Source organism: Leptonotus elevatus, chromosome 5 (assembly GCF_054856555.1).
Source record: "Leptonotus elevatus isolate MCC_2025b chromosome 5, RoL_Lele_1.0, whole genome shotgun sequence".
In the NCBI taxonomy this organism is placed as follows: domain Eukaryota; kingdom Metazoa; phylum Chordata; class Actinopteri; order Syngnathiformes; family Syngnathidae; genus Leptonotus; species Leptonotus elevatus.
Window position 1 is genome coordinate 14,457,659 of NC_141243.1, and position 24,399 is coordinate 14,482,057.

Consider the following 24,399-nt stretch of genomic DNA (forward strand, 5'->3'; position numbering starts at 1 on the left):
TTTGTAAACAGTTGCATACAATGGATTTGCTTTTTTCACAAGTGTGAGTGCGTTGTCAGGCTCAGCGGATCAAAGGAACATTTCAGATGAAAGTATAGGAGTGCTGCATAATCTTGAAAGTGCGGAGTGACTTGGCGGGGCGCGAGGTGTGACCGATAACACCTCCTGAATTAATGTGATTTCTGTTGAATAGCATTGAGCAACCGTGTCGTTCTTTAACCACGTAAGCTACAAGGACGTTACAACGCGATACAATTGGAAATTTCAAATATGTTTATTTTCTTGTTAAGTCTGCATATAATCTTTCCATATTTACAAACTTTTGAAGGCATCATGGCTGTGAACTTTACAATTTAAATTAAACTGTACAAGCTCCTGAATTTTTCATTTGAAGCACAAAAACATTTACTAAAGATCACAAAGAGAAATACCATTAGGTTATATTAATACAAATAGAATATTATATACTTTTATTGCTTCACAATTAGACCATTTCCATTGGCCATGCAATCCAAAGCAGTTTTAATTTGCTGTTACCGGCATCTACAAAAAAGTGTACGATAAAGTAACTAATACAGATGAAATACTGTATAAACGTTAGAAGTACAGAATGCATCAGTTTTTGCCCTCAGTTGCCTGGTCGAACACAAGCGCGGAATCAAGTCGTGGCGTGTTGGCATCGTAACATCCTCTCGCCCTGTTAGCTGCCACGACGCATAAGTCTTGTTCACACCACCTGATGAACAATACAAAAATATCTCCATTTGTTTTAAATTCTATTGTTTTTTGTTGTTGTTGTTTTTTTTACCTAAGAGCTGCATAGACGTCCGCTGGAGATGCTCCTTTCCAACTTGCATGGTCAATAAGAAGGGCACCTATGATTAAGGCGAAGGATGTGCGCAATTAATGGACATCAGTTTCATCCATTCAAATGTGCTGTTTATTTTTGCATTTATCATGTACCTGTATAAATGCGAGCCAAGCTGTATGCCAAGTCTCTGGCTGCCAGTTCCAGATAGCCCGGCACTTTAGTGGCCGCTTCCTGGACAAATCCTTTCAGTTCAAAGAGGGCCCCATCTACTGCTCTCACAGCTGGATCCAGAGAGGAGACACCTGAAGCTCCTGCAATCAGAGACTACACACACACATGCAGTTTCACTCGATCATTCCCGCTTCACTACAATTGGTGGATTCGTTTGACGTGTGCATCCAACAAGCTTTTACTTTGGCATGCGTGAAATAAGCATGGAGAACCATTCCTGAGCTTCGATTCACGGAGCGCAGCAGGTCCAGGGACAAAATGTTTGTTGTACCTTCCCATATGCTCAGCACCTGACACACACACAAAAAAGCATCAAATGTACCATCGATATGGAGATGGTGTTTAACTCATTCACTGCCATTGACGTAAAAAAAATCATTTTAACCATTTCTATTAGTTTAAAAAATTTTCCCACTTTTATTTAACAAGAGTATGAAAACCTAGTGTTTTTTTAAAATATTGTATTAGAACAGCTATATAATTTGTGATTAATCGTGAGTAAACTAGTGAAGTCATGCGATTAATTACGATTAAAAATAGTACTTGTCTGACGCCCCTAATTTTTAATAATCTTTTCTTTAAAAAACAAAACAAAAATATTATTACAAATTTAAAAAATATATATATATTATTAAAAATTTAGGGGCATCAGGCGATTAAAATTTGTAATCGTAATTAGTTGCATGACTTCATTAGTTAACTCACGATTAATCAAAAATGTTATATCTGTTCTAAATGTACAAAATTTTTTATAGGTTTTCATACTCTTGTTAACAAAAATGGAAAAAAAATAAACTAATAGAAATAGTTCAAATAATTTTTTTACGTCTATAGCTGTCAATGGCAGTGAATGAGTTAACTATGTAGGCGCTCCTTACAAGCCAGAAGAAAACCTGTGTACTTTTTCACCTGTGCATCTCGAAGTAGTACCGGCAACCCGGTGTCTTCCATGTAGCCCTGCCCGCCAAAGCTCTCCAAACCCTCCGACACCACAGCGACCGCCTGAAATGAGACACCAGCTCAGAGTCCAGACTCAGTGGGTTAAACGTCAGCTAGTACAAAGTACTCGCGCGTGCCTGTTTGCCAGTGTAGAGTTTGACGACAGGTGTGAGCAGACGTAAGAGGTGCGTCTCAAACTCAGTGGCGATGCCGCTCTCCTCTCGTCCCATAAGGCGACAGACATCCATCACCAGGAGGAAAGCGCCGCGGGTCTCCACCTGCACACGTCACAGGCAATGGCATATCACATGTACAGTGACTATCAAAAGTCTACGCACCTCTGTTAAATGCCAGGGTTTTGTGGTCTATAAGCAAATGAGACCAAGACCTATCATTTCAAAAACTCATGTTGGATGTAAATGGGAGTCATTACACATTTGCAACCATTTAACTCATTCACTGCCATTGACGGCTATTGACGTCAAAAATTAATTTGAGCTATTTCAATTAGTTACATTTTTTTCCCACTTTTGTTAACAAGAGTATGAAAACCTAGTTTTTTTTATTGTACATTAACTCTTTGACTGCCAGACGTTTTCAGAAAAGGGATGCCGCCAGTGCCAGCCGATTTAAGCATTTTGACTGATTTTCAAGGTCCACAGAAAATGTTCTGTTTGGACTATGGAAACACACGTACTACCAAATGAAAGATTGGACTTTCATCTTTCATCAGAAAAAAAGAGTTTGTTTCTACCTTATTCCGTTCTTTAGTAATCAACAATAGAAAATGGTTAGTTTGACCCAATTTCGCCTGTGTTGGACCAAAATACGGAGAAATCAAGCTTTTAGTGAAACGATATTATTTCATGCATTCTAGTGAATTTGACACTTCTTTTTGTCCATGAATGATGCCACAAACACCTAAATAGTGCTTTACTTCTATAAAACACTACCACCAAGAATGAAAAAGTGTTTTTTGATAGCAAAATACGTTTATTTACATTCAACAGTGTAACAATTTGACAACAATTTGGCAAACTATTTACAAATGTGTGCAACTGTGGTGCTATTTACAAATATGTGGATGTTTCAACGACAGTTTTTCTTTTTGTAACACTCTCCTGCGTGCAAAGAGACGTAACAGCATTTGCACAACAGATTGCCTCTTCGCGTGTGCCACTTTCTTGCAGGCCGTTTTTTTCCGGGGAATAGCAAGTATATACTGCAGTGTGTCATCAAGTCTAATATCAGGATCATGCTACGGTTACGTTACGGTGGTGTTACGTCTCGCTTCCCCGTGTCCTTCAGTTGCTATACCGGGTTGGTAGGAGATGTTCTGATCCATTTTATCCACTCCATTCATGGTGGCATCGTAGTCCAGAAACAGTGTCTTCTCCGTGATCAGACTGTACCCGCTCCTCCGATGAATATGCATTGGACTCGGGGTACTCTTCATTGTCCGATCGAATGTCCGCTTGTGCAGCTCCGCGTTTTCCGGCCTTAGCAGCGCTAGCAGCGCTAGCCGCGCTTTGCCGGTGGGGCTTACTACGTGTTCATAACAGTCACGTTGGCGTAGAGCTTCATCTTCATCATCATCATCAATCTGCATTGGTCGATGCCAACTCTCCATCGCCCGATCGAATGTCCGCTTGTGCAGAAGTACCCGGCCGGCTATTGTGCGCGTTTTCCGGCCTTAGCAGCGCTAGCCGCGCTAGCCGCGCGTAGCCGGTGAGGCTTACTACGTGATCGTAAACACGTCCAGGCTTCCAACTTTGGCGTCAAACTCGCAGTCATCATCATCATCATCATCAATCTGCATTGGTCGATGCCAACTCTCCATCGCCCGATCGAATGTCCGCTTGTGCAGAAGTACCCGGCCGGCTATTGTGCGCGTTTTCCGGCCTTAGCAGCGCTAGCCGCGCTAGCCGCGCGTAGCCGGTGAGGCTTACTACGTGATAGTAACAGGCCAAAGCTTCCAACTTTGGCGTAGAGCTCGTTGTCATCATCATCGTTGACATCAATGCGCTTTTTAGTATTGATTGATGCTTTCCGTCTTTGAAAAAAATGCTCAAGCGTGAGCTGCTTGTAACCGGTTGCTTGGTCTAGCCATTGTGGCTTGGATCAGCCATTGTCTCCTCAACACTCTAGCTCCGCCTCACGTCTTCTACTGACGCCCACGGTGGGCGGCCCATCCAACCTTGTGCAAAGAGAGTCATCGCTGCCCTCTAGGGGCCAAAACGAGTCTTTGACTAATCATATCTGCCTGATACTTTCAGCACAGCTGCCCAAGGCTTTCCTGCACCCGTTTTTGAAAAAAAAAAAAAAAAACATAGGGGACGTCTTTTAACGTCCTCGGCGCCCTTCCCTAGGTTTATGCTAAACGTTTTATAACGTTTATGGCAGTCAAAGAGTTAAGAACAGATAAAAAAAATGATTAATTGTGAGTTAACTATTGAAGTCATGCGATTAATTACAATTAAAAAATGTAATCTCCTGACGCGATTAAAGAAAAGAAAAGATTATTAAAAATTAGGAGCATCAGGCGATTACATTTTTTAATCGTAATTAATTGCATGACTTCACGATTTAACTCATGATTAATCACAAATGTTATATCTATTCTAAATGTACAATAAACAAATCTAGGTTTTCATACTCTTGTTAACAAAAATGGGAAAAAAATTTAAACTAATAGAAATTGTTAAAATTAATATTTGACGTCTATAACCGTCAATGGCAGTGAATGAGTTAAAGTGCCTTTAATAAAGTTGAGCTTTTCTAGTAGATGCCTGGAGATTTTGTGCCTACCTTAACTGGTATTTGGAACACTTCACAATTTCCTCCACCTTGACTAAGACGTGAATTCATGTCAATGTCGCTGCCATATTGGATGTGGAAAAGAGCAGCTGTGACAATGCCTCATTTATTTGCTGCTTGGAAATTATACCAACTGTTTTACACACAAAATCCGACCTTTTGCCAACACAATTTGCTTATTTAGTGGCTAATACTATGAAGTTGTTGAAGTTGGGCAATCATTTCTGCAGTGAAAGCAGAAGTCATTTATATTTAACTGACTTGCCCAAAGGTAACAACTCTGTTGTTAGTTGCAATCTACTATTATTTAGGTTTCCCCAAAGCCAAAGGGTTGAGAAAGCAGCAGATTGGCACCAAAAACAATCATACTATTATGACAACTACCAATATATGCAGGACTGTTACAGTACAGATGTGATGATTAATATTAAACTATACCGGTCTTTGGAGTAAATATTTATAATCATCAGATTAAAAGTCACATGCATTGTATGTGTGTGTATGGTGGATGAGAGGCATCAATTTTGTGCACATTATTGTTTGTCTAAAGTCCATTTACTTGTATTAGTTGACAAGCAGAGTCGCCACATCCAATATGGTGGGTGTATCACAGCAACAGGCAAAGCTCAAGGCAGGGTTGGCAAGTTGCACAGTATGTACAGACAGTATGATGTCTACGCTCAAAAGGAGAGAAAAGCATGACGGGAAATGCTGAATGGGGCTTCTGTGCCATCTTACCTCCATCCTGGCAAGGGTCTGCATGTGCAGCGGGTGCTCTTTAAGAAGCTTTCCGAAAGCGGTGCGGCGAGTGGCATAGTCACGCGCTAGCTGGACCACCCTGAGTGCATATAAGCATCAGTCATGTGTTCAATTGGAGTAAACTTGGACAGGAAGTGATGCAAGTGCATGAGTTGTATTGTGCCTCCTCATTGCTGCTACTGCAGACATGCTGTTGTGGATCCTGGTTATGGTCAGCATGTTCGCTATGGAGGACACACCTCGTCCTTCTTCTGATAGCTGGTAATAAAGAAAAGTAAATGAACATAACCAATTGTATGTAGATTTTATTCGGAAATGTATAACCACCACAATCTACTCCGATTCATAATGAGAGTAACTAAAATTGCATGTGAACTCATTCACTGCCATTGATGGCTATAGACGTCAAAAATTCATTTAAACTATTTCTATTAGTTTAACATTTTTTTGCCACTTTTGCTAACAAGAGTATGTAAAACCTAGGGGGAAAAAAAGTATTGTAAATTTATAACAGATATAAAATTTGTGATTAATCGTTAGTTAACTAGTAAAGTCATGTGATTAATTACAATTAAAATGTTTAATCGCCTGACGTGCCTAATTAAAAAAAAATAAGGGGCGTGAATTGTAATTAATCGCATGATAATTTTATATCTGTTATAAATGTACAATATAAAATTCTAGGTTTTCATAAAAAAATTATAGATTAAAAAAAAAAACTAATAGAAATAGTTCACACTAATTTTTAACGCCTATAGTCGTCAATGGCAGTGAATGAGTTCATATTGATTTCAGAACTGACCCTGTGTGCCCGGAGGCTGTCCAGCAGTAACTCGGCTGTGGGCATCTGTCTGGTGCCCAGCTTGTCCTTCAGCCTTTGAACCTCAATCCCTCTTAGACAGCCATCTTGATCTCGACTCACCTCTGCATAGAACAGAGACAAACCTCGGCTGCCCTTGAGGAAGCACATATTCACAAAATGTCGGTGAAATGTCATTCTTACACGCTTATGCACAAATAGTTTAGGCGGTACCGGTGTTGTTGCTCCTGCTGTGTCGCACACACGGGCCAGTGTGAGAGTCATGTCTGCATCAGTGGCAGAGGTGAACCACTTGAAGCCATAAAGTTTATACCAGCCGTCCGTTTGGGGAACAGCCATTGTTTCTGTACCACTGGCTGAACAGATACACACAAAAGTGCAATAAGAAACCTAACAGACATGAGTTTTCATCAGTTATAATGATTTATTATAACTTGCAACTCACCTACATCTGAGCCTCCTTGTCTTTCTGTCATCCACTGTCCCGATGTCCAGAATTGTTCAGGCTGACGGCTGGTTAGTCGATTGTAGGCTTCTTCTACAGGCCAAGAAATGCCGATGGACTTAACATAAACAGACACAGACCATATTTATGTTTCTCTGAGCGAATGTTTGTCAATCTTTATTGAGCCAAGGCACAATACATTACGTTAGAAACATCTCACGGCACACCAGCTAACAGACGTGGCACAATGTATGTGGGTCATTGACGGATAAGGATTTCACCAGACCGAACGCAGTTATTTTGTATTTATGATAAAAACATATTGAATATTTATACTTTATTATTATGTACTGTTATCAACAATTTAGGACATACATCGACCAAGGAAAACTTTCTACAGTGGTCGTACCTCATAATATTTTCAATTTTCAATCAAATTATTAGGCTAACAATTAGCCATCAAAACAAAACAAGCTAGCTAGCCACAAAAGTAATTTGTAGCAAAAATGTTTGTTGGACAAAAGTTTTAGTTTTTTTCCCAAGTCATAACACATGACGTCCAAATATGACAACTGAATACAAGTTTGTCAAAGAGTAATTTTTTTTACACATAGGTGAGACAGTACAAACCTAGCTTCTTGATTGTCTTGTGGATGATACAAACTCCTGTCTTTAAAGTCAACCTTAAACATTTCTTGACAATAATATGTTATATGTGACCTCACTAGTCTAAACATGACATTCTGATTCATATTACATTTGTGGAATAACAGTTATGAAGCAAAATCCAGCCATTTTTATCCATCTCAGCAGGTGGCCATTTTGCCACTTGCTGTCGACTGAATATGACATCTATCACAACCAATCACAGTGCAACTTCAGAAAACAGGTGAGCTGTGATTGGTCATTGCCTGAGCTCTGAGCAACATTGATGTCATCTTCAGTCAACAGCAAGTGGCAAAATGGCCACCCCTGGGCTCCAGGGGGCAGAGTGGAACCGTCACTTGCCTACGATATGCAGGTTGGCGTGAGTTTGCTTCCCTGCCTGGGAGACCATGTTTGTATGTGTGCTTGTTTGTGAGAGCAAGTGCAAAAAGAAAAAGAAAAACGTTTAAATAATTGTTGTTGTTTTTTTAAATGGCCGCCCCCTGAGATGGATAAAAACGGCTGAATTTTGCTGCTTAACTTATATTCCACTAACGCAATATTAACCAGAATACCATATTTAGACCAGTGAGGCTGCATAAAACATATTATTGTAAAAAGAAAAAGAAAAAAAAAGGTTGACTTCCTCTTTAAATGTATTTCAAAATAAAAGTGCCATTTTTTTTTCTTTTTGGTTGCACCACATGATAATTCATTAAATGGGCATCATCGGACAAACTTTATCATCCTTCAATGACGCAGAAGCTTGACAAAAATAATTATAAACCTACTAAGCTCATTTCAGCGAAGATCAAGGAAAAAGTGATAAATTTTTTTGTGAGACGTTATTAACCTGAATGACTTTGGCAGCCCCGTCAGTCATGGCCAGAGGACACGTGTAGAGGCCAGAGGAGGGGGAAAAGAGGTACAACTTGCTCATCTGATAAACCCGGCTGAAACAAAAACACACTTACATCAACTCACTTTTGTCAACCACGACAACCTATAACACTACACTACTACCAGTTACAACAAAGTGGGGCAAAGAAACCTCCACTCTCCAAATGGCCTCTCGTAGGCGATGGCAACCAATCCCTCCTGCGCAGACAGCTCTTTCATGCGTTTCCATGCTGGGGATGTCAGGATGCGGTCCACTCGGCGTCCCCATGGGTCAAAGTGCACCAGCTGCGGGGGAGTGACCTCACACTCTCTTCCCCACACGTCCACCTCTGACGCCACACGCTTGCCAAAGGCACACAAATCTGTGAACACTGCCTAAGAAATAAAAATGTGTTTTTTTAATGTTTTTATTCATTTCCACCAATAAGGTGACCACAAATGAAACTTTTCAATTAAATCGAATCAACGGGGGGAAAACAGCAAAAGTGAATAAAAGTGCTTAAGTTTACACTACAGTAACAAAGTTACAAACAAAATGCAATTTCTGTCTGACGGTGACTTTGACATTCAACCGCCTCCTTATTCCTCACTAACCTCTTGAGGAAGGTGTCTCCTCAAGTATCCCCTCAATAAGGCATCCTCCAGAAAAGGATTCTTGAGTACAGGTCTGTCCTGAAAGAAAGATCCCAGCCTGGCTGCAGAAAAGGGCAGAGCTGCCGCTGTTTCCCAGAGTTGCTCATCCTCAGATGGTCTCGAACCTGCTTTGATGCTACTGATGCTTCTGGTGTGGATGCGGGGCCGAAGGACACCGCACAGCACCTTCCAGCCACTGCAGCCAGCAGCCTGGCAACGCCTAAGGGCTGACATGGCTCTGTGACTGGTTAGTGTCCACTGTCTGAAATGAGGTAGGGGAACGAGACAAAAAAAAAAGACTTCATGTAACTTACAAGAAGGTTTTGGATTTGACGGAAAACTGAACCACATATGACACAATGCGTGCCATTTATGACCTTCAAATGCATGTTGATACGCATCCCCTGCCATGGAAAAAGTACAGTACATTAAACTCATTCATTCATCTGTCGATTTTTGAATGGGAGGCGGGGCACACCATAGACTGGTCACAACCACAGCTGCACATAACTGGCAAACAGCTGTTCACACTTATCAGCAATTTAGATTCTACATTTTATTCTTTTTTTTTCGGAACTGTAGTGTACTGTACCTTGATAAAGCAAGCACACAGAGAAAGGCCTGTATTGTAGAGTTTTCAGCAGTTAGCCGAGATCAGTAAAACAATCTGGAAAATAAATTTAGGTTTTTTATAGGCCTATTTGAAGCTTCAAATAGACAAACATTTAACAGAATTGTCTTGGTCTGCGAGAAAAAGAATCATGGGAGGATAATTTTATGTGGCCAAAATAAACACAAATGTTATGCTGGTGCTTGCTAAATAATTAATTTCCACAAGACCTACTATGAGATTCGAACATTGAAGTTCAGAACTATGAGGCAGCCACAGATATAGTAACAAGTAGCTACCACTATTCACTGTTAAAAAATAAAATAAAATATATATATATATATATATATATATATATATATATATATAAAAGGACAATGATGTTGTACAACTACTTATTTCGTTCCTCCTTTCCTTTATTTGTTTGAAAAGTTTTGCCCCAGCAGCTCAACTAAAAAAGTCCAAGTAGCTCCTGTCAAAATCTGTACAACAAACAGGTCGAGCTCAATTATGGGTCAAAGTTCATTTATTGACATTATTGCGGTAGAGCAACATAGTTCATTTTCAGCTTTTTATGCCAAGATATGATATACAGTACAACAGTACAGTACAGTACAGTACAGTATTAGCTTCTTCGATAGTTAGCCGAGCTTGACGACCACTCGGCTAACAATTAGCTTAGTTGACGAATATACCCTTCAGTACGTGAATAGAAACATGTTTTATGTGATGTCTTGATATGATATATGAGTGCGAAGTCACACGTAAAAAGATACGTTGGTGAAAAGAGGCGATCGAGCTTACCGAGCAACAATGGAGCAGCTTTGTTTATGTTTACCAAACCTTCGCTTCCAAAATAAAAGCACCTGTCATTCTCAAACTTTTACACAAAGTACCACCTAAAAAAAAAGTCTGATTGCAAGTACCACAGTCCTGACCTACATTAAACTACAAAAAAATGTAAAAGCAGTTTTTCAAGTGTTAATGCAAATATATTATCAATTTAAAAGTGAACAGAGAGCAGTGATTTTATTTGTATTTTTTCAGAGAGCGTCCTCACCACTAGGCTAGGTGGCACGAGTGGTACCGTGTTGTTGCCAAATGTTTGCCATGAGGTAGATGCCACGGACTTCCGGGTTTTACACATCAGCGGAAGTCCCGCCTCCTCCGTGGCATATTGTTCATGAAATGGTGTTTTCGAGAGGGAAAAATGAATTTGAGGTTTATTTTCAACATTATCAAGGTCTTATTTAGCTCTCGTTATTAAAATTGACGTATTGTGGCATGTTTTATGTACATTTCATAATGTCACAGGTCATAAGACCTGTCGACTTTTTTTTAATAGCACTCCCTTGCAATCTTGAACCTAACCACGAGGCAGATGTGCTAAACATAAACACATCACATGTACTAAATTGGATTATTTGTGTGTGGGGTTTCTCCTTAGCCTTATTTTTTCGCATCAAACATGTGTAACATGCAGTGTGGAACCAGTTTTATTGTTTCAGTAAAGATATATATATAAAAAAAATACAGAACAATTTCTTGCAATTTAACATGAAGACTGAATCATGCAGTTTAATAAAACGTTTTTTGACATGTTAAAATATGTTCAAACAGATAGACAGGTAAAGATAATGAGTAGGAACACTACTAAACAGATAGTTTTGTTTTCTTCAAAAACAAGCAGAACAGGCATGAACATTATACTGATAAAACCCAGTATGAATTTCTTAGTGTGTTACTCGATTTGCTAGTCAAGCTGGTCAGGAAGGGGCAATAATCATGATCAACACCGATGTTTTTGACGAGTGTACAAAAATAATAGTTAACGTGTACATATATAGACAGCAGTAGAGAGTGCGGTCTAGCCAACCCAAACTCTTAAAATACTTTGTATCATCTCACCCGACAGTAGCGCAAAATAAAGACCTGCCTTAGTTGACTATATAGGGACAGTAAACCGTATTAAACCTACAAAGTTTAACGTAAGATAGGTTGGCTTCAGAACTGATTAACAAGAACAGTAAAAGACTAAAACAAAATCAACTTGCTAGACGGCCGCCAATAATGTAAAAACAGAAATGAAAGACAAACACCGGCATGGAGTGTATGCTTACTGCTAAATGAAAAAGGGAGGGAGGGGAAAGCTTGACAATAACAATCCCCCAAATATTCATATTGAATATGATGCCAGTAGCATGGCTGTCAGTCGTTTGATGTGCATTCTTTTTCCTTCTTGGAGATATCTGCTGTCCATCCCGTTTAATCTCCTTTGGTGAGAAGGTCCTCAATATACGCATCAAGTTCATCATCTGTGTTGATGTCGATATCCTAAGTGGGGAGGGAAGCAATTATTGCTTTACATTGCTCATCGTTTCCAAGACCATGAACAGATTAAATTCATATTCAAACAAAAAAAGCTGTCCAACCTCTTGAACTTTTTGCAGAAGTGAAACAATATTGGTTCGTAGTTTTTGTAGTTTCTCATCTGCTTCCTTCAGTTTCATCTCTGTGCTGTTGCTTTTCTCTTCCACAGCTTTGGCTTTGGCGTCCGCTCTGCTCTGGTACGAGTTGCACAGTGACTGGAGCCCTGATTCGTACTGGTGGAAATACTCTTTCTGAAGTAGACAGGAGAACCGCAAAAAGATACATCACCACTAGGGTAACTCAACACTACTTCACTACCACTTCTACAGGTGCATGTCAATGAATATACAGTGGAACCTCGATTTTTTATGTGAGTTTTTAGTCCACAAAAAAAAAAAGTGCTTCAATTTCACGTACAATTGGCTTCCCCATTATTAGTCTGTTTGAACAAGACTACACTGAAGCTTGCCTATACATAGTATTCACATGACGTCACCGCCCCCCAACTATTGACCCAGCAGGCCTTTCGTGGGGCAAACGACCAGCAAGACAACGCAACCAAATGCTAAGGAGCGCTCGTGTTGCTTACAACAAGTTACTTTGATTCATTCATTCCGGATTTTCACGAACCGCTTCACAATGGTGCACACGTACACGTGTGCCGTTCACGGGTGCAAAATTGGGCGATCAAAGATGTGAAATGAAACTTCTAGATAGTATTCACATGCCGTCATTTGCCCCACATTGTGTGCCGGTCCATGGAATGTCAAATGGGAACGGCAAAGAAGTGTCCAGAATTACAAAGATACATCGAACGGATTTCCAACCGACAAAGTCTACCAAAGTGTGTTCTGACCATTTTGATTAAGGTAAGTGTCATTGTAAGATGGTAAAAATGCTTTTACCATAATGCGATTGTGATATATGTGAGCCGCTAGCCGTGGCTAACTCTGGCTAAAAATAGATTTGTGGTCAAGATTTTGAGATCTCTCCAAATACCCTCCCTTTAGGTCTCTTATTTTCCTTTCCCAGCAGCCAAAAAGTTGAAATTGTTAAAGTGTAGGAAAATAAGCGCTGAATCGACAATGTTGTTGTTTTCGTTGCAACATGCTAGCGCTAGTAGCTAGTGCGTTCGAGGGAACTAGCTACTTGGTTTAAAAATAACTCGAGATTCTTCATCTCAAATTCACAATAGATAAATGCACATAGCAACCAATAAAATGCTCGCGATCCCGCGACGTCAGTAAATACTATGTATATGGCTGAAAATGGGTGTCGAGAAACGTGTACAGCTGCTTTCATCTCACCAAAGGAAAGGCCACCAACTCCTCTGCCGTCATGCTGTTTACATCATCCTTAGGAATCTGAAAAGCAGGAGGGAAGAAGTACCGCAGCATTGTCCTGAAAAGAAGAGCAGCATACTTGTCACTTTCACACGATGCGAAGCTATGCTATGTTAGCTTGCAGGTTCAATCTGACAAAGGAGCCACTCACCTCAACATGGTGACCAGGCTCTCGGTCACCTCTCGACTGGTGCCGGGTTGTGTGGTATCCGGCTCCATGGCTGCAGACGCTTTCTCGGTCTCCTGTTGGGTGTCAGGCGTTTGGGAGATGGGCGACGGCGGACGCATCAGGCGGACTTCATCACTGCCCTTGAACACCCTTCACACACAAACCCGATGCATCAATGCCATGGAGTACAGACAAAATGCATTTAGTAACGATGAAGTTTCACCATCTGTCTTTAGGGGTGGCTCGAGGGACATAGTCAAACTTGACTTTCCAGCGAACGCTCTGTTTATTGGTCTCGACGGCGATGACTTTTCCTGTGAACCACTCCTTGTTGACGCGGACTTCAACTAGCAGTCCCTTATCTTCGGGGGAAAAAAATAATATTTTTGAGCCAGGACTTTGCATGACAGCACTTGCATTTAAGCTTGTGAAATGAACTGAAAATATCCGAACATAAGAAAAAGTTTAAAAAGCAACATTCTCTGATCAATAGCCGCGTTTCCACCGCAGGAACTTCGGGGTAAATTTACGGGGCCAGCCCCGTGTGTCCGCGTCTCCACTGCAGGAGTCTTCCCAACCGGGCCACATTTACAGGAACTAACGGGGATGAGCGGAGGTCCTACTCGAGGGTAGGTACTCCGCCGGCCCGATAAACACCCGTTTAAAAATTATTTCGTATAAAAAATGATCTTACGTTCATGCGCGACGACGATGCATTCTCAGCTTAAGTCTCTTCCACCAAAACAATTCTCTTAATAATCCTTTGCCTATTTTGGTTCCACTCCTTTAGCCTTTTCAAATTCTTCATCTAAATGCCGTCTCTTCTCACTCAAACCATCCATCCACGGCAAGTACATCAAATAAAAAGCAGAGCAAAACAGCAACCACCTAAAGTTTTTCTCTTTCCTCGTTGTGATTTTTGTCGGACGGCGTTTACGTGTCGATCGGAACCCGTGACGTCGCAAAATGGGTCGTACTCTGCAGTGGAGACACAGCCACAAGCGGGCCGGCTGAGAGGACGGTTCCTGTGAAAGTCCCTACGCCCCTCCCCATACCCGAACGTCCTGCGGTGGAAACGCGGCTTATGTGATACCTTTCTGAGCATTCCTAATGTCGTCCTCCGGGTCCTGCTGTTGTGCCTTCTCTGGCACTTTCTCTGGCGCTTTCTCCGGCGCTTTTTCCAGAGGCTTCTCTGGCGCCTTCTCTGGTGCCTGCAAAGACAAAACTCTCATAACTAGAACCGCATCAGGGTTGAATAGAAACGAAAGGTTTCCATCCCTGTTAGTGAAAGCAGTGAAATGTTGAAAAAATGTTCATTGCAAAGCACAGACAATATTCCTATTCCCGCCACCTCAAGAAGGGATTAGAAAACAAGCATAACAGCTGCATGACAAGTTGATTATTAGAGGTTGGAAAGAGCAAATGCAAGCCAGCTTTAGGAGGAGCAAACAGACCGCAGGATGAGTAAAGCTACCTTGGATTTAGCAACAGGGGTCTGGCGTGGAGGAGTAGCAACTCCTTTCTTTCCAGGCTGTGTTTGTTTGTTAACCTGTTAGGTCAACAGCAGACGGGCTTCGTTTGAGGTTCTGCGACTCAACCAGCAAGTAAACAACTGACAAAGTTCTCTTTGCTATCACTTTTTAGAAGAAGAAAAGTGATGCTGGGGGAGTTAAAGCAACAAGCAACAGGCTTCATTAAAAAGAAGAAAAAAAAGTGGACAGTTGGCGCAGTTATGCAAGCAAGCAAGCAAGGTGCACGTCTGCTTTGGCCACTGCTGATGTTCATGCGTTTAACATTTGCTGATGTTTACCTCGTCTAACTTGCCACGTTTGGCAACTGGGGCCTTCTCCACCACTTTGCCCCGGTTACCAGCAGCAGCAGCCATCTTCGACTTCTTCGTCTGGGGTTCTTCTTCTTCTTCACTGTCCTCACTTTCCTCCTCCTCCTCCTCATCCTCCTCCTCCTCTTCTTCATCCTCCTCTTCATCCTCACTGTCCTCCTCCATAATTATTCTCTTACGTTGTCCAACAGCTGTAGGTTTGGCTGATGCTTTAGTGAGTGACTATCGAAAGAGACAAAACATTAAGCTTACACTTTTAGTACTATATCTTCCACTGATCCGACATGTATCTTACCCTTGAAGTGCGGCTTGGTGGGGGTGTTTTGGAAGGTTTGGCTGTCGGCTTTGGTGCGGGTGACTTTGCTGTAGCTTTGGACCTGGTTGCTTCAACCTTAGGTGGAGGAGGGGCAGGTGTCCGGGTGGGCCGCTGAGAGTAGGTGCGGGGCGGGGGAGCGCTGTGTGGCGTCTTGAGGTGAGCTGGCAACGGGGGCGATCGAGGGCGCGTGACAGATCTCTCTGAAGACCGACTTGCCTTAGAGACAAAGTGGGCAAAAGAATCCCAAAAGGAACAGTTGCAGAAAATATCAACAATACGAACAGATGACAATTATCATTCATCTGTTTCAGTTTACGAGACTGATAAGGCTCTTTAAAAAAAATGCAGGATTTGTAGAAAGCCATTTTGTATCTGACACCATATCCTCAGATGGATCTTTTTATGATAGACTGTATTATGTAATGTTGCACTGGTAGTGTAGTGGTACTTGCTTAACTGATTTGGGTCAATACTTTATGCTATACAAGTGATTATTGCAGTGAATTTATGACGACTGATCTAAAATGAAGAAAATATGACATGACATAAAAACAAAGGGATGCTTCAATCATAATAAAGACAATATATCAATTAGAGGGGTCAAAATTAGTGCGTTAATTTTGAGTTAATTTAAAGAATTTATTTAGCAGTAATGAATTTAATAAGAAAGCATAATTGCATTTGGCAAAAATGTCTTTGTGTGCCCAAAAATCTAAATTGAGAGTTTTACATATTCAAATTCTACACTTAATTCCCTTTAAAATTATATATATTACACGGATGCACCTCAAAAATTACAAAGTTACAGCAGTTTAAATGTTGGAAGTTTGAAATCCCTAGTTTGGAGAAAAAGGGGTTTAAAGTTTTGGTACTTGCATCGTTCAAATGTCCATAGCAACAAGTACCTTAGGAAAAAGATATGAACCTGAAATCTTCAGGAACTGTTCAAAAAAAAAATCTGTGGTTAGTAAATTCCAATCGCAGGTAAGGCCATTGTCCGAGGTTTGAACCCTTTAAAAGGTTTGGAAGTTTGACCTCTCAACTAATGACATCAGCCGCAACTTTGAAGATCACATTAAGCTTACAATTCATCTTCTGCGGCATCAGCCAAAGTTTGGTGGTTTTTATTGTTGCTCCTTGTGGTATTTTCTTGCTTAAATTAGGTCATATTACCGCAGTGGCAAATTTGATTTAATAATATTATGTCAATTAAAAGATTATTTGCCATTTGGTGTGGCCTGTGACACGATTATGGCAGAAAAATGACCTCAACACAAATCATTATTTGTTTTTTTACAGTACATCTCTTTCTTTGAACTCAATTTTATGAATTATGAATTTACTGCATCAATGACTAAAATATGCAGCCATATTTCACTTTTTTAACAAGAATATGAAAACGTATTTAAAAAATTGTTATTGTATATTTTATTGTAAATTTAAAACGGATATAACATTTGCAATTATCGTGAGTTAATAACTATTGAATCGTGCGATTAATTACGATGAACATTTGTAATCGCCTGACACCCCTAATATCAATATTAGTAATATTAACAGGACTAAGAATTCAAAATAATAACTCCAGTGAGGGCATGTGTACCTTGGCGGAGGTTTCTGTTGCAGGTTTCATGCTAACATCCATTGGCAGCTTCTTTATATCTGCCGCAGATTTGATTGTAGTGGTTTTCTGAGGAGGGCATACAAATATGTGAAGTGCCTGTGAAAGGCTAGAAAGCGAGGCCGCCAGGAACAAACAAGCTACCTGCAAGACCTCCAGTTTATCCTGCTGCTGTTTGATTTTTTCTGCAAGCTCTTTCTGTTTGTCTTCAGTGGTCAGCTTTTCCTTTTTCAGGACTCCGCACGGCAAATTGGGTTTCTTTTCAGCAGCGTCACATCTGTCATGCATTGGACACAGTCACTTACTGGCTACTTTATTAAGTGCATATGCACACTGATATCTAACAAGCAAACAAACAACAACAAAAAGGCAGCCATGTAGTTGTACAGTTGTGTACTTAATGATGTGGCCATTGAGTCCATAAATGATTTAACTTGATATTTGTGCGAGTGTTTACCTATCCTGGGTACTATCTGGGTTCATAAGGCACACCCAGCTGTCTGGGTAGCGTTTGTTGACAGCATCCATCTGGAACGGCAGCGTTCTCCACTTTAAGCATTTATCTAAAAACACAACCCATAAAAGCAGCGTGAGCACAGGTTTGGAGTGCTGAATGTGTGTGTGTGTCTGGGACTCACCGCACTGAATGGTAATTGGGATCTCCATGGCGCGGCGTCTCTTATATCTTGCCTCCAATGACGGCGGCGCAGACCAGCTGGCGGACAAGTATCCAAACTCATCCCAGAACTTCACTATGCCTTTTTGAGCTGCATCACACAAAAAACATACTCAGCAATTGACATAGTAAACATGAACACAAACTGAACTTTCTTATTCATAAATAAGAGATGTTTGATACCGCTTTTTTCAGACCGATACCAGTACAAGAGCTCTTGACTAGTCACCGATACCAAGTACCGATACCACCAGTACAACATTAAAATCTTCCCCTCCTTAACCCCCAGCTCCAGACTGTCCTAAATAGGGGTATTTTGCCCCTAAAATTTGAGACACCGCAACTAAAATTTTCATCAGTGCAACCGGTAAAAGTTTGCAATTTTTTTGTTTTGTTTTTTTAAATAATTACACTCTTTTTGAGTAATTTTTGTTGTCATACTTCTGCTTCACACATCAGTAATATAAATATAGAAAATTACTGAGATGAAAGTTTACTTTACAAGTTAATTTATAGTGTTTGCCTCTAAAATTTCACGTTATGGACCACTGTTCTCATAGTAAAAAAATCGTTAGTCTGGAGCCCTGATTATTATTATTTAAGTATTCACTAGAAGTTAATGGAAAGACATGAGCAGTACTCTTGAAATTCAGGAGGAATTGAGCATCCGAAAGGTAGAAACTGTGCAGGTTTCCACAATGTTACAATAGAACAGCGTACAAAACACCTTAATCAGTCCCTCAATGGGGAAATTCCAGTATTTTGTTAGCCACATAACTTAATTGCCTAAGTCTTTTTTTTTTTTTTTAATAATGCCATGTGGACGATAATTTATTAGATTAGATGAATCTCCATTAAGATTGTGAATGTCAGATGTTCCTTACCAATGTTAGTGTCCTTCCAGTACTGAGCCAGATGTTCTCCCATGGACTTTAGCAAATGTCGATACTCCTTAGCATCGGCAAAGTCTTGCTTGTTGTGAGTAGGCTCGAGAACTAAATACGGGACATCCACTACGCCGACAACACCTCCACAGGCCCTATGTGACAAAAACACAAACGACATAGTAGTAAAACCCCTCAACCAAGCTCATCTTTGCTGACCTTATTACAATCAGTGTGCACACTACTCACATGCCTCCATCCAGCTGAGGACCCGTCTTTTCGTACATCTTGATGAGACGGGAGCAGTTGTAAACAAACATTCCATCCAGGTCTCTCTGTTCAATGTTCACTCCAAATATAAAGTTCAGTTCCTTGGGCTCCTTTAATGCTCTGAGAGATGTGAAAGAAAAAGAACTTAGGATTGTGCTAGTGTTCTCCGTGTTTTTGTTTTTAAATTCCATAAAGCATCCTCCTGTGTAGATAACGATACTACTATTGCGATCAAGTATTGTACTTCTGTTTGGACTCTAGAATTCTCTTCTTCATGTCAGCATCCCGTCTAAGCATCATGGCTGAATCCTGGGTTTTTCTCAGGATCGTCTGAAAGACAGGAAAAGGTGTGGGGGATTTGTGTTATCAGCTGAAGAACATGCACAGCCAAAGTGGACCAGAAAATCTGGTGTTTCACTTACTCGAGAATCTTTCGACACATCCTCGCCAAGTCTTGTCTCCATGGCTAAACGCTTGCTTTCTGCTTCTCTGGCTTTCTCCTCCGCTTAGATTGGTGACGGAAGATTCACCAAGTCAATTGAAGAGCACGCAGAGAGGGCAAAAAGATGGACGTAGACCACCAACTCACCAATCTTAGCAAGGTGATCTGCTTTCTTGACTTCCTGTTCAGCGCGCGTTTTGAAACGTGTCGATGAGTACTTATAAACCCTGTGATGAGAGCCAGGAAACAGATGAAACAAACCTGTGACAGGGCTGTTAAAGCATGTGTGTGCTCCATTACCGCGGTTTATAAAGACAGCAGGACAGCCTCTTGGTCCTCACTTTATGCCCCTGGATAAAAATTCTCATGCGGGGGTCAATGTACAACACAGCAGCGTATGCTCTGAATGACCTCCTCTCTGGTTTCCTGTAAACAAGGGGAGGAAACAGCCATTAGCATTCACTCACATTTACTCTGTCTTTCATCTATCCATTTCCTACCGTTCATCCTGTTCATATGTGTGCAAGTGTGGCGTGATTTACCTTCTCAATCATGTTACTTTTTATTTATTCCTTTATTATTTTATGCATTTTTCTCCTATTCCTAAAAAGTATCAAATTAACCTATCACATCCGGAATGTAGGAGGAAGCCAGAGTACCCGAAGAAAGTGTTAACTCCACACTGAATGGCCAGAGCCAGGATTCAAACCTACAACCTCCTGACAGTAAGAGTGAGACCATTGTGCTACCAACATGCTGAGCCTGCTTTCTGTTTTGATTAAATTACAATCGCACTGTACTCACACTCCTTCAGCAAGCATTCCAGCCATCAGTATGTCCTGGTGATCCGTCTCGACATCCAGTTCTGGTTCTCTGTTGTCCATCAGCTTCAGATTATAGATTATCACCAAGGTACCTTGACACACAGTCAGTGTCAGAAAACACACACGTTTTAGTCCAATTTATTTATAAATGAAATTTTCACATAAAAAAAAAAGAAGTTTTAATAATCACGCACACACGCTTGTACTAACCACTGGTACTTTCAATTTTGCTGAACTGCTCCATCAACTCTTGTACGCTTTTAAAAGGCGAGTATTTGAATATCAGCTCGGTCTCAATGGCGTATTTCTCTGGGTCAGACGTCAGCGGCTCTTTAGTTATCAAATCCCAGGACGGGAGAGGCACTATTACCTGAGAAGTTATGAGCAATTCAGAATAAATTTAGAGATCAGACCAGCTTAAAATCTCACAAAACAAAAACATTTATTACATAGGACACACTGCAAATTACTTATATATGAAGATTTTTTTCACACTAAAAAACTAAACTAAACGCAGCAGTCATGTCATGAAATACAAATATTCATTGGCCTGACCTCGTCAAGACCTTCCTCTTCATGGAAAGTCCTTGATAAAAAAAGACAAGTTAGACTGTTGCCCTTTTTTGTAAACAGGATGAAGTCTTTCCCAATTCGCATGGATCCCCTGGCAAGAGACACATCCAATAAAATGTAAATTAATCAAAACGTGCATCACACCTGCAATTTGATTGTAAAAGTCTCTCAGGATCTTACGATTTCAGTCCATTTCCGTATTGGCCAATCTGTGTGGAGTCAGGAGATCTTTTACTTGACTTTCCAAATTGGATCACATGGGTTGCCTCGTCTAACAAAATTAAATGAATGTCAGCACATTTGTAACGTGAAAACTTGTCTGGAACCGAAATGCTGAATCCATATGAAAACTAAACACAAGCATCAAGGTCAAATATAAAGTGCCACTTACTTGGCTCCATTCCAATGCCATCATCAAGAAAACACAGCATATAGCCGCCCCGCAGCTCTGGCCTTTTCTCTGTCAACAATTTATGGAAGTGTTAAGTTAAAAGTAAAGTTTACACTTCATTGTATTCAATACCAAATATTACCTGTGTAAATGTCAATTCGTGTGGCATTGGCATCTCTGTGGAAGGTAAAACACCACTTGATTACAAAATGAACAACATTAGGTCTTCGTAATGGCAGCAAATCAACACAAATACCTCGAATTGTCCACAAGCTCTGCCAAGGCTCCAAATAAGAACTCGTGTGTTGTCCTAAAGTCAAACACCATTCAAGTTAGTCAATTAAAAAAAAAAAAATTTATATATACAGTATATCATACCGTGTGTTTTGCAATGGTATTTTCAAGTTTAATGAAACCTGTACTCTCATATAAACTTTTATGACTCGTGCAATTCCTAGATACACAATTGCTTTTTATTGTCATATGCAGATTCAATATCATCCATCCATCCAAGCTGTTTACTTTCCCCACACGCATGAAAATTTTGGGTTGTAATTATTAATTAATTACGACCCGTTTTGTACCATATTATCAAGACAAATTCCCTTCTTAACACGCCTAAGACCGCAGAATGCTCTAACAGGGTAAATTGACTGGTTATCTGGTTTTTGTCGTCCTTGGAGTATGGAGTGGGCAAAATCGGGACAAAAACTGTCTCATTATCATTGTGTGTATAAGGTCGAGACTGTCATCAGCCATGATGAGGAACTTGTAAAGGTCAAAAGTACATTAAATAGTTACATGTGCAATGTTTTTTTTGTGTGCACTATTTTGCACCAAAGCGTATTGAGTTTGGGGATCTACACAATGATAGGTCTAAAAATTATTCTATATATTTTTAATCAATTACTTTGCTAAAGGACAACTTTTTTTATTTGTTAAAAATTATTTCAAGAAAAAGCAGATATGTTTACATGATTTGAATAAAAAGGGGAGACGAATAAATCTGATACTCTGACCGAAATAAAAGAAAATATAAAATTTTTTAACCCATTCATAAATACATCCATTATAATTTAATAATTCAATTTTTACACTTACCGGTAAGTAAAGTTCATGTCGCGAAATACAAAATTACCACGAAGAGATTCAATGTCTACTATATGAATTTCAGGCGCTATCACTGAACCATCAGTCAGCAATTGAAGCAATTAAAGCCTCTGACAAAAATACAATATATTTTAATAAAAAATGTACATACTATCTAACATTTATGTACAAAAGAACATAGTACAAAACACTTTTGGTTTAAAAAAAAAAGGTGCATTTTTACCATCACTATAAAATAATTACAAATAAATGTAACACGCAAACATGCTTTACTGAACCATTTTTAAAACCACAAAAAAAGGAAAGCCTCATCTGATTTCATTCTCTTCTACATTTTAAAAATATTTTATGTCTGAGAAGAGTGAAATGTGTTTATAAGTATTTATTTTTGTATTTATAGTTTCAACATATTCATAAGTGTAACTATGAAACGCATAGTGTATAATTTTTGGTTCCACTTTAAAACACATGGAAAATATACTGCCAACATTTCTACGGCCACATTATCGCCTTAAAATTCAGTTGCACCATCATATAAACAAGTCAGGAATGATGGTAAAAGTTGGAAAGTTTAATAAAAGTTGAATCTACTATCATCTGTATTTCGTCTTTATTTTTAATTTGCACAAACATTAAAGAATTCAAACTCTACAGCTAATGACAGTTAAACTGTATATGAGCAGTTACAGTACATAAATAATACTTTTGATTGAAATTGGATTGGAAATCTCCCACTGCACTGCACTGCACTGCACACTATCAGGGCTCCAGACTAACTTTTTTTTTTAAAGAAGGATTGGAGTAGCTTCTAACATGAAATTTTAGGGGCGCAAGTCGAACATTTTAGGGGCACACATTATAAATAGACTTGCAAATATTCATCCCACTCATTTTCACCATATTACTTAAGTGTGGAGCTTGTCAACAATGAAAAATATTCAACACACTAGTTATTATCCATCCATCCATTCTCCGAACCGCTTAATAACTTATTTGAAATTATTTAAAATATAGTAAATTTACAGATTGCACTGGCACAAGCGGATAAAAATTGTAGTTGCGCTGTCTCAAATTTTAAGGGCAAAACGGCACCATTTAGGGGCAGTCTGGAACCCTCACTACCACTTAACCACTACTGTATATGTAAAGGCCACATGGCGTGCCATGCAGAACCAAAACGGTGACTGTTGTTTTGAAACCTTTTCGCTGTAAACCAGTAAAGCTGCACTTACGAGTTTGTATGCAGATATTCAAAAGTAAGTTGAGCCCTGCTCAGGTTGCTGTAGTTTGAGTAGGCCATGAACTCTCAACTAGCCTCTCGGTGACCACAGGTTTAAATCCTGCAGCAGAAAAAAAGCAGAATTAATACAGTTTTTGTTCATTTGTTGACATTATGCATGCTCCCTGTCTTAATAAACAGCCACGCATTATTATATGCTAGCCATGTCGAACCGTTATGAGCATTTGAGATGAAAATGGAGGGAAATTATTGTTTTGCATATGTTAAAGCACCACATGATTGATACGCGTGTAGGTTGATGAAGTTAGTGACCAAATCCCGCGTGTTGCCAAGACATTTGTGACATGAATGTTTCAGACATCCAACAAGGGGCGTACACCGATAAACACATGTAATGTTAGGCTAGCATGTGAGCTGGCGTTAGCATAGTTGTACATTGTTTATTAAGTAGCAGTAGCTCCGCAGCTAACCTTAGCTTTACAGACGGGCTTTTACAGAATTACTGTCTACCTGTTTTGTCAACGTATACTGGGACGACAAACAAACTTTTAATACGTTTAGCTTCTCTTTAGCCAAATTAAAGCGTTCCAAGGGCTGTAGGTAGTAGTTCGCGCTTACCGAACGATTAGAAGTTGGCTTCCTCCTGGCCTGCAAAGCCACGCCTCTATTCTTCTTCTTCAAATTGCCGAGTAGTAACTGAGCATAAGAGACTGAGCACTT

At 40.0% G+C, this 24,399-nt stretch overlaps 2 protein-coding genes across 5 annotated transcripts; both read right to left on the reverse strand.

The window, feature by feature from the left end:
* Nucleotides 1-255: 255 nt before the first annotated feature.
* On the reverse strand, nt 256-10,740 carry LOC147173824 (acyl-CoA dehydrogenase family member 11). Of its 2 annotated transcripts, none has more exons than XM_086077259.1 (15): nt 10,671-10,740; nt 8,962-9,262; nt 8,519-8,742; nt 8,321-8,420; nt 6,823-6,940; nt 6,591-6,733; nt 6,360-6,512; nt 5,721-5,815; nt 5,537-5,636; nt 2,119-2,259; nt 1,952-2,044; nt 1,225-1,332; nt 964-1,135; nt 809-875; nt 256-736 (listed from the first exon to the last, which is right to left on the reverse strand). In XM_086077259.1, exons 2-15 carry the CDS (start codon nt 9,232-9,234, stop codon nt 616-618), a joined length of 1,908 nt encoding a protein of 635 aa, XP_085933385.1. In that variant the 5' UTR covers nt 9,235-9,262; nt 10,671-10,740; the 3' UTR covers nt 256-615. The 2 variants fall into 2 exon arrangements, with proteins under 2 accessions (XP_085933385.1, XP_085933384.1); XM_086077258.1 differs by having other exon boundaries at nt 10,415-10,720.
* Nucleotides 10,741-11,090: 350 nt separating this feature from the next.
* morc2 (MORC family CW-type zinc finger 2) lies at nt 11,091-24,350 on the reverse strand. Of its 3 annotated transcripts, none has more exons than XM_086076591.1 (28): nt 24,298-24,350; nt 23,672-23,779; nt 21,586-21,639; nt 21,472-21,506; nt 21,330-21,398; nt 21,119-21,209; nt 20,921-21,029; nt 20,576-20,735; nt 20,346-20,457; nt 19,842-19,967; nt 19,689-19,768; nt 19,522-19,604; nt 19,344-19,429; nt 19,079-19,219; nt 18,830-18,984; nt 17,908-18,036; nt 17,727-17,832; nt 17,414-17,546; nt 17,252-17,338; nt 15,628-15,864; nt 15,303-15,554; nt 14,967-15,041; nt 14,586-14,703; nt 13,716-13,854; nt 13,475-13,642; nt 13,288-13,381; nt 12,043-12,231; nt 11,091-11,944 (listed from the first exon to the last, which is right to left on the reverse strand). In XM_086076591.1, the coding sequence occupies exons 2-28, from the start codon at nt 23,737-23,739 to the stop codon at nt 11,876-11,878; spliced, it is 3,165 nt and encodes a 1,054-aa protein (XP_085932717.1). In that variant the 5' UTR covers nt 23,740-23,779; nt 24,298-24,350; the 3' UTR covers nt 11,091-11,875. The 3 variants fall into 3 exon arrangements, with proteins under 3 accessions (XP_085932717.1, XP_085932718.1, XP_085932719.1); XM_086076592.1 differs by lacking the exon at nt 24,298-24,350 and adding an exon at nt 24,190-24,293; XM_086076593.1 differs by lacking the exon at nt 14,967-15,041.
* Nucleotides 24,351-24,399: the final 49 nt, after the last annotated feature.